This window comes from Triticum aestivum, chromosome 7A (assembly GCF_018294505.1).
Source record: "Triticum aestivum cultivar Chinese Spring chromosome 7A, IWGSC CS RefSeq v2.1, whole genome shotgun sequence".
NCBI classification, from domain to species: Eukaryota; Viridiplantae; Streptophyta; class Magnoliopsida; order Poales; family Poaceae; genus Triticum; species Triticum aestivum.
The window spans coordinates 661,169,642-661,179,802 of NC_057812.1; the positions used below are offsets into that span (position 1 = coordinate 661,169,642).

At 48.2% G+C, this 10,161-nt stretch overlaps 1 protein-coding gene across 3 annotated transcripts; it reads right to left on the minus strand.

The window, feature by feature from the left end:
* Positions 1-4,735: 4,735 nt before the first annotated feature.
* On the minus strand, positions 4,736-8,205 carry LOC123154402 (probable serine/threonine-protein kinase PBL7). 3 transcript variants are annotated; one of them, XM_044573153.1, is made up of 5 exons: positions 7,753-8,205; positions 6,325-6,575; positions 6,005-6,209; positions 5,457-5,848; positions 4,736-5,374 (listed from the first exon to the last, which is right to left on the minus strand). In XM_044573153.1, exons 2-4 carry the CDS (start codon positions 6,535-6,537, stop codon positions 5,466-5,468), a joined length of 801 nt encoding a protein of 266 aa, XP_044429088.1. In that variant the 5' UTR covers positions 6,538-6,575; positions 7,753-8,205; the 3' UTR covers positions 4,736-5,374; positions 5,457-5,465. The 3 variants fall into 3 exon arrangements, with proteins under 3 accessions (XP_044429088.1, XP_044429086.1, XP_044429087.1); XM_044573151.1 differs by having other exon boundaries at positions 5,475-5,848; positions 7,753-8,203; XM_044573152.1 differs by lacking the exon at positions 7,753-8,205 and having other exon boundaries at positions 5,475-5,848; positions 6,325-7,741.
* Positions 8,206-10,161: the final 1,956 nt, after the last annotated feature.

Consider the following 10,161-nt stretch of genomic DNA (forward strand, 5'->3'; position numbering starts at 1 on the left):
ACCTGTTGTGAAGCGATCAACTATGTGCAACTGCAAGGGCTCTGCAGCCAAGGGTCGATTTCTCACATCATTCATTTGTGTGTGGTTGCCCCTGACGTTGAAGCACCTACCCCAATACCTGACTGCATTCAAAAGGTGATCGATGAGTTCCCCGATGTTTTCGCCGAGCCAACAGGTCTTCCACCCCGACGTGCCTGCGACCACAGAATTCCCCTTATTCCAGGAGCACAACCAGTGAATGTACGACCATATAGACACAAGCCAGAGCTCAAGTCAGAAATTGAAAAACAAGTGGAAGAGCTACTCAAATCGGGTGTCATTCAGAGGAGCACCGGTCCTTTTTCTTCCCCAGTGATACTAGTCAAGAAAAAAGATGGAACCTGAAGACTATGCATCGATTACAGACATCTCAACGCTCTCACAGTCATTGCCAAGCATCCGGTGCCCATCATAGAAGAACTTTTGGATGAGCTCCACGGGGCAGCCTAGTTTTCTAAGATGGATCTTCGTGCCGGCTACCACCAAATTCGGCTGGCACCAGGAGAGGAATACAAGACGGCCTTCCAAACACACTAGGGGCACTTTGAGTTCAAGGTTGTCTCCTTCGGACTCGCAGGGGCGCCGGCAACTTTCATTGGTGCAGTCACAACCACTCTGAAACCAGTCAACCGTGTCTGTGTAGTATCTTTCTTCGACGACATATTGGTTTTCAGCGCTACCCTTCAAGCACATATTGATCATTTGCGTCAAGTCCTGACTCTGCTCCGAAGAGACAGCTGGTATGTCAAGGTCAGCAAGTGTGCTTTCGGACAACAACAGATCTCATACCTCGGGCACACCATCAGTGCTCAGGGAGTTTCCACCGACCCATCTAAAATCACTGTTGTTGCCAACTAGCCAGCCCCAACAGATGCCAATGGGGTCCGCAGTTTCCTGGGGCTTGCTGGCTATTACCGCAGATTTGTTCGAAACTTTGGAGTTATAGCAAAGCCTTTATTCAATCTGCTCAAGAAAGGGACCCCATTCATTTGGACTTCGACCACTGACACGGCATTCCAAGTATTCAAACAACAGCTCATCTCAGCTCCGGTACTTGCGCTGCCCAACTTTCAGCAGCCCTTCACAGTGGAAACAGACGCGAGTGACCGCGGCATGGGAGCTATTCTACAGCAACACGGTCATCCAATAGCCTTTATGAGCAAAGCGCTCAGCCCACGCTACCAAGGGTTGTCAACATACGAGAAAGAGTATTTGGCAATCATCGTGGCTGTGGACCAATGGCGTCCATATCTGCAACACGCTGAGTTCGTCATCCTGACGGATCAGCGAAGCTTGGTTCACTTGGAAGAACAAAGACTGACCACGCCATGGCAACAAAAAACATTCACCAAACTTTTGGGACTGCGCTACCGCATTCATTACAAAAAAGGTGTTGAAAATGCGGGCGCCGATGCTCTGTCCAGGGCGAATCCAACGGACATGCTTGCCAGCATCACTTCTTGCCGGCCAGCGTGGCTCGAGGACGTGGTCACCAGCTACATCAACAACCCGCAAGCTTCGCGCCTACTGGAACAGTTGGCAATCAAGGAAGATCCCAAGAAACGCTTCTCTTTGCAGCAAGGGGTCATTCGTTTTCGTGACAGAATCTGGCTCGGAGGCAGCACTCAAATCCAACAAAGAATTATCTCGGCATTCCATGATAGTCCTGTCGGTGGCCACTCAGGTTTCCCTGTCACATATCGGCGCGTCCGACGCTTATTTGCCTGGCCCAAGATGAAGACGCACATACAACAATGTGTGCGCTGCTGCCAGGTGTGCCAGCAGGCCAAGCCGGACCGAGCAGCGTCACCAGGATTGCTCTTACCTCTTCCAATTCCCAAACAACCATGGGACATGATATCCATGGACTTTGTTGATGGTCTCCCTCAGTCCAGTAAATTCAAATGTCTTTTGGTAATCGTGGACAAAAGGACAAAGTTCGCATACTTCCTTCCATTGGCTCACCCTTACACATCGGCATCAGTGGCTCAGCTTTATCTGCACCAGATTTACAAGATCCATGGCCTACCAGGTGCAATCGTCTCTGACCGAGACCCAGTTTTCACTAGTCACTTCTGGCAAGAGCTTTTCAGAGGAGCAGGAACAGAACTATGGCTCAGTACAGCCAACCACCCCCAAACTGACGGGCAAACAGAGCGCGTGAACCAATGTGTCGAAACCTTCCTTCACTGTTTCACTCAGGCGTGCCCACGAAGATGGAGTTTCTGGATTCCGTTAGCACAGTTCTGGTATAACAACAGCCACCATTCAGCGATCGGCATGACACCGTTCAAGGCTATGTTTGGTTATGAGCCGCGCCATTGGGGACTTACAGCTGATACCACTTGCTCAGTGCCAGCCCTTCAAGCTTGGCTGGATGAGCGCGCCACTGTGCAGGAGCTCTTGCAACAGCACCTCAATAGAGCACGGCAACTGATGAAAGTGCAAGCTGATAAGAAGCGATCTTTCAGAACCTTCCAAGTGGGCGACAGGGTGTTCCTCAAATTGCAGCCGTACATTCAATCATCTGTGGCGCCAAGAGCTAACCACAAACTTGCATACAAATACTACGGGCCTTTCTCCATCGTCGCCAAGATCAATGACATGGCTTACAAACTACAACTTCCCCCCGAGGCAACTGTACACCCAGTGTTCCATGTCTCACTTCTTCGACAAGCACTCCTTCCAGGTATGGCAGTTGAATCTCAGCTTCCGCATTTCTCTGACGAATTGGCAGTTCCAGTGGCCATCCTCCAGACTCGCTGGCGCAAAGGAAGGGACGGCATGCGCGAACAAGTCAAGATACAATGGTCTAATTCTTTACATCTGGGCACCACTTGGGAGGACAGAAGTAATCTCCAGGCCAGATTTCCACATGCAGAGGCTTGGGGGCAAGCCTCGACTCAAGGAGAAGGGGATGTCAGCGCACCTGACGCGCCGGACCCGCAGGGCAGCGACCATGCCAGCAACAGCACTGCCCAGCGGCCCACCAGACAGAAGCGGCCTAACCCATGAGTCCACGGGCCAGAATGGGCCTAACTGAGCCGACGGATACTTAAGGAGGAGACAGCGGAAGAGGAAGGCATCCAGTGGATCAACGAACCGGCGGCCGCTACCTACCTCTCTCTCCCGAACCCTAGTTCTTATGTTCTTCCCATTCGAGCGACGCTCCCTTGTACTCGATCTGTAATAAGCTACTACTTCAGAGAGCAATAGATCGATCTCGCACTGTTATCCTACCAATTTCCTTGAAGATTTATTTGACAGTGAGATGTGGGCTGAACTCCCTAAAGATTCGACGGAGATGACATGTTTTTCGCTTGCACGGGGTTTGTTACAAAGTGGCACTGGGAGTTTTGGGTGATGTTCACAAGATTAATCCTAACTTGAGGATTGAAGTGTGCCTTCGAAATGGATTTCGAGTCATGGGGATATTGAAAACCTGCAATTTACAGTACAATTTTGCTCGTGTTGACATCATGAGGTGTTGGGATCTTCTTGCACTGAAGGTCCGGCCACAACCGCTTTAGAATGGGTGTATTGCTGTGCGGGGAGGTTTTGCTGCCCGAAAGCAATCTCGATTGGAAAGCACTTGTGGTCTCCACTTGTAAAATCACTAGACCTGGGGTTGGAGGTCCTCTAATTGATAATCGTGGGAATCTTCTTGGAATGAACTTCTGTCACCATGAAGAGACGCCGTTCCTCCCGTGCTATGCCATTCAAGAACACATAGATACTACTACTGGTGCTTTGTTGGGGCATGCTTATTTTGACACTTATTTGAGGGAAGCTGATACTATCGAGTGCGACGGAAATCCTCCATCGCAAGAAAAGACATACAAATGGCATTTGCCCAAGCCATGTTTTTTCCGGCCAGAATTCAGGGAAACCAAACCCAAACACTTTAAGAGGGCGAACGTCATGGTGGCAAAAGAATGAACGTACTTTTCTTCCGGAGTATGAAAGTGTCTGCTTCCTGTTGCTCGCGCTGTAATGATGTGAAACCGATAACCGAACGTGCTGAATTCAAGCTGTCATTTGAGTGGATTGTTGAGGATTTTGGGCTGTGCCCTGTCAGGCCAAGGGTTGTGAGGGCGATCAGGCCAAGGATTCCTTCGGCTCGTGAGCCTTCAAATCAGTCAATGCAGAGGCACTTCGGGCATGTATGCCGGGTTTGGCAATGGTTAAAATTTCGTACTTGAAGCCAGGGTTGGGGCTTAGCTTCTGGATGTCAGGTTGTTTTGTAAGCTTGGGTCAAAATTCTCGGCTAAGCTGTGGACTGGTACGGTCTTGTATTCCTTGTCTAGGTTGTGGCTCTGAGCAGAGTTGGTGATGTTGCCGGGTAGGCCTTTTGGTTTGTTTGTTCCCTTTTCTGGTTGAAACCGTGAAATGGTTGTAGTAGCACACTAGGTATATTCTTTGAAATGGAAATAGAGGAACCCCTTTATATTAGGAAAAAGAAAGAAGATGATCCTCTTCTTCTTGCCGCTCGTGTCTTTCTCTGTTTGGTGCTTCTATTTTCAGTTCAAATTTATCTCTCCATCAATCCCACCAAAATTAATTCATCAGTTTAAGTTTACATGGTACATTTAACATTCAGCGTGATTTGATGGACTCCATTTGTGACACTTAGCACTGCTTATAAAGTTGTACAAGGGAAGAATCCATTTCTTGAATACAAACGGTAGAAGAAAAGAAGAGGATATTCACTTGATATTGTTTGTTTTGAGGATAGTCAATGGTGCACCCATAGTAATATAAATGATTGCCTAACTAATTGTTTATGTTTTCCATAGTAATATGGGCCTTGATGATGCGTCTGCTAATTTGCCTAATCCTGGTTCTTGCTCATATCTTGACTTCGCTCCACCTCTGGGGCCAACACAATTTCCAAATCCACCACTACTGGACAATTAACCTCTGCCAGTTACACAGGAGTGTGTTTTGAACATTCTTAATCATGCAGGCCAAGCATTAGTTATTCTAGAACAAGCAACGATCACAGACGCAACTTGTTGCCGGTCACAGTTCATAGCATATCAAGCAACTTGATCATGAATTCATGATCGACGCATCTGGATGACACGACACCTTTTGCCTCCTAAGTTAATTAGGCGCCGCGTGGTGTGATGATTCGGGTGGATCAAAATCGTAGGCGAGGCGAGACAGAGCCGTGACGACGGTGCCGATGGGCGCTCTCATGGCATGATCTTTGTGGGATGCACACCGAAGCAACTTCGAGGGCCTCCTGCAAGTCCAAGGACGGATATCGCCCCTGCAGCGCCGGGTCTGCCATCCGGCGGAACTGGCTCCTGTCCTTCAGCATTGTTCGGGCCTGACCCAACAACAAACATCAGTACACGACATCACTCGGATCGTTCATGGCGAAACAAGAAGTAGTAAATAGAATCCAAAACCTTGGCTAATTAATTTACCCATGTGACAAGGTGCCGATCCTCGACATCATGGGGGGGATCGGTGGCCCTCCGCCCGGTGATCATCTCCAGCAGCACGACGCCGAAGCCATAAACACTCGACCCCGGAAACAGCTTCCCGGTCATCACGGTCTCGGGGGCCATAGTACCCCATGTCCCGCGGGTGATAGCAGCCACTGCAGACAGCTGGTCATGCTCCGCCAGTCCATATTGGGACAGCTTTGGGCGGTAGCCGTCTCCGAGCAAGATGTTCGAACTTTTGACGCATCGGTAGAGGACACCTTTGTCGTGCATATACTCCAACCCTCTGACCACACCGGCGGCAATGTTCATCCTCGTGTTCCAGTCCAGCGGTGCTTTGCCTGGAGATGAACCTGATGGTCACAAGATGACCAGGTGGTTAACTTTTTTTTCTTAATTGATCATCAGGTGGTTAACTAACACAACCTCAAACGAATCATGAATGCAGTTATAAGCTTTGTAGCTAGATTGTTGGCATGCATATAAGTCGCACGTACGCACTTGCTTACCGTGGAGGTGATCTTCCAGAGAACCGAATGGCATGTACTCGTGAACCAAGATCCGGTGACGGCCATCCGCACAAAAGCCAATAAGATTGACAAGATTTGGGTGGCGCAGCCCGCTCATCATCAGCGCAAGGGCAAGAAACTCTGTATTATCTTGCTCCGCTGATCCACCTGGATCAACAGCATGCTGCAGTTTTATAGCAACGACCTACAGATGTAGATGTTGATTGATCAATCATTTTTTCCCTCACATCGATCATGTCGTCAACTCGCCACGGTACGATACGTATGAAACTAATAAGTAAAAACAAAAGAATTGTCACCTGATTGATGCTCTTGAGGAAGCCTTTATAAAGACCATCCTCCCGACCAACGATGCGGCAGGCATCGCTGAAGTTTCTTGTCGCCGCCGCGAGCTCCTTGAAGGAGAAAGTTCGTGCCACGGCGCCAGGGATGCTGCTGGTGTGTGCATTGGCCGGGGCAGAACGTGGGACCTCCTTCTTCCTCGCGCTCAAGCAGGGGAAACAGCTTGCCATGTTCAGCTTGACACCGGCTTAGCTTCCTTTTGCCAGATCTGTGTGTCAACCAGAACAGGATTTGTGTTGCATTTTCAATAGAAAAACTTATTAGCTTCACAGCAGGTCAGTTGACATTGTACTACGGAAACATATGTCGCTAAAAGTTCAAATAGCAATGTTATGTTTACCGGAGTTTTGCTAGACTCGTCTCACGGGCGGAAGGGGGTTTGAGTTGAATTCACAGGGTGTGAAGAAATAACATGAATGATCTTATAGACTCTCCTGTTTATACTGAAATTTTGAAGTCATATGTTGAATTGCTTCAACGTTAGCGTTATCTCCAATTTTGTTGTCTAGAAACTTTGAATACATGTTTCCTCGTGTGCCTTGAATGACCAGGGGCTTGGCTAAAATATGTTATCATCCTCAAGAAATGCGCCACTGGTGTAGGTCTGGCACCTTTTTTGTCCTGCCACATTTTCATTTCTGAACTTGGCTCTAGTGCGAGACTCTGAACAATTGAACATACATAGGTGATGATAACTATCTCCTTTTTATTTGAGAACGTGATGATAACTATCGTTTTTCTGTGACACTGATGGATGAGGAATTAACAACTAGCTCTACCATTATACAGTTATGTAAGTATGAGTTAATAGTTTTGGGTGAGACAATATAGATCAATACGTACTACAACTACAAGAGATGACACATGCATCTACCTCTGCATGCTCTAAGGCTCGTGAAGATAAGGTGGATAGCACCGCAAATAATCAGCAATAAACCTTACGGACGATCGTGTCGTTACGTGTCTTGAATCATATATGTTCATGAGTGGTAACATACACGGATCCGCCCGATGCCTAAGTAAGAACTAACACGAAGCATCAGACAGATCAAAACCGATGATCTGTTTCACAAATCTCACCCCGCGTGTAAGCAGCAGCGTAGATTCTTGAAAAAATTAAACCAAAAACAACAATTTAGACAATAACCTGGAGCTAATCAAGACCAAAACCTGCCCAATCCCTCTTTTCTTTTTGCGAAATACAGAAGGAAAAAAGGAGCAAAACCACGCTTTCAGTTTTCAGATCTCAGCCACGCTCAGTTCTCTTCTAAAAACATCAGACCAAGCCGATTTGCTGCTACGTACGTTGGATTGGACGAATTCAGCCAGCGTGCTGAAGAAAAGGGAGAGTTGAGCGGGGAATTTTGGGGGTTTTGGGGACTTACGCGCGTGACGATCAAATCAGTTGGGGCTGCTGGGCCTTCGATCGAGGGGCGACCTACTCAAGCCGAACGTGGTTGGATTGGAGCGGAGGAAGCCAGTGAGATCCAACCGCTCCGCCGGCCGGCTGGCTGACGATCTGCTTCAGAGTTCAACCCGCTGCTAGCTCCTCGCGCTTCCTCGGATCGTGGATGGCCGCGCGTGATCTCCGAGGAATTGCACCCAGCGAGTCCGGATGAGCCTGCTAGTTCATCGAGGTGGGGGATGAGTGGCCGGTCGCCGGTGCCTGGGGAGGGGACGACGGAGGGAAGAAAGGGGAAGAGACGAGTCCGTGTGGCGCAGCCGATGCCGATGGATGCACTCGGCAGCTGACAGTCGCCGCACCAGCTGGGTAGCATAGGAGGAGGACTGTGGCTGCTTCCTTCCTGGAGTAGCTTGCATGCCGAAAACGGAAAGTGAGACTGCTGGCGAGAAAGAAACGGACGTGTTACGGGCGGTATGGCCGTCTCAGTAAATCAAAGAGACCAGGAGGGGTGGGTGCGGGTAAGTGCGTGCGCGCGTGTGTGTGTGTGAGAGAGACTTTGAAACTTTAAAACTTTGAAATGTGATTTTTTGATTATTATTGTTTTTACAAATAACTTCATGGACCTTGAGCACCAGATGGCATTTCAGTTTAGCTAAATGACAGTCGACTGAATTTCAAATTGGGGTCAGTCGATTTCGAGAGTTCCCGAGAGTGAGCCGAAGGGAAGGAAGGAGAAGGAAGGGGCTCGCCGCAGGGCTACCCCATTATTTATCTTAGGTTCCGGCGAGGGTGGGGCGGCGAGGCTAGAGGGATGGTTGGGGCCGGTGGTGGGGGTGGTTCCAGCGAGGGCAGGGCGGCGAGGCTGGGCGGGAGCGCCACCGGCCGCGGGTGGTGGTCGCAGGCGGTTCGGCCGGTGGCCCGGGCGGCAGTCTGGAGAAGAAGAAGAGCTGAAGGAAGAAGAGCCAGGGGCTGTTGGATGTGCATCGGACGTTCATAAATGATCGAGTGACCCCAATTCAAAAAACAACCGACTGACGTGTAGCCTAACCCATGGTATTTATGTCTTTAACATGCTTCTTAGGAGTGCTCGAGAATAGATTTCAATATAGACATATAATATATGAAATACATCGTAGTGAGTCGGGAGATGTGTTCAGCCGGTGCAATAGCTTGATCTAGAGGCAATCATTCTTGCAAGAAGATGCCTCCTCTGTGGCCCTGTTGATGGATTATATACTATGTGTGGCGTCCCGCTATTTCAGGATCCACATTTCTAGAAGCCTAGGCCGACCATACATGTAGGAGGAGACGTCTCTTCTGGTTAGTTTTTGCAATGATGATCTGGACCCTATAACGATGTGCAACAAGATGATGATCAGGCATGTCTTTTTGTGGCATGCTACAGAATTCACGCGTAATTTTCTAACCTTCTTTTAACATTGACGTTTGCTTTCTAGGCAATGGGACGGGGATTGGCTAGGCGTCATGATTGATCAGGCTCCCTCGAGCCATGGATCATTTTTTTTCTTTCTTGTTGGCATGTTTATGTTGTTGCCCCAACATATTTATTTTTCCTTTTCGCTTTTCCTGCACTTAAACTTGATAAATGGGCGTGTGGTTTGCTTTATACAAAGCAGGAGTAAAACCTGTTTAGAGTAATTTAAATCAATATATTTCTAGAGGATATTTTAGTGGACAGAGACTTTTTTTCTTTTAGAAAAATGCACTGGTATGTATGTGCCCTAAAACTTAGTACCATTTTTTTCTGGGAAAAAACTTAGTAGCATTAACTAGAGCTTGTAAGTTTTTCTTTATGGCGTCCACAGAAAAAGTCATTCCATTGTGATGTAGCCATTGCATGCAGATGTGGCGTGGTGATTGATTTATTGGTTACGACGTGTCGGAGGCGAGAGTGCCATCGGGTGGGTGTGCAAGATCGATCGGCCGGCCGTTTCTGGCATGCGTGTCCTACGACAACACACACACACACACACACACACACACACACACACACACACACAAGCACACCCACCTTTTTTTTTTGCGGAAAAAGAGCACGCACACAATTAAGCAACTGCCTCACGGTCCTAAAACATATACTAAGCACCTAGCTCACAATAATGCTAGTACGTGCACGTTAAGTACTAGTGTCTTGTGCTAGTGCGTGTTACTCTTTTGGGTTAAGTAGCTCTCATTTGATTAGCCTATAACCTTGCCGTGTAACCTCTTGGTCTAATTAAGCACTAATCTTTCCGGTACACTTTTCCGGTGCTTATTATTCTTTGAGCTCTCAAGTCAAGATTTGAGTATTGTTGGACTAGTTCCAGTCTGTTTTGACAGGCATATTTTGTTTCCGCTGCGTATTCCTCTATTCCGAGCATCATAGTTT

Excerpts from the sequence above, each read along its gene's own strand:
- LOC123154402 (XM_044573151.1), bottom strand. The coding sequence starts at position 6,537 with ATGGCAAGCTGTTTCCCCTGCTTGAGCGCGAGGAAGAAGGAGGTCCCA. Across the intron at positions 5,849-6,004 it reads TCTGGAAGATCACCTCCACG|GTTCATCTCCAGGCAAAGCA; the intron begins GTAAGCAAGTGC and ends TGTGACCATCAG. Across the intron at positions 5,375-5,474 it reads ATCGGCACCTTGTCACATGG|GCCCGAACAATGCTGAAGGA; the intron begins GTAAATTAATTA and ends TTGTTGGGTCAG.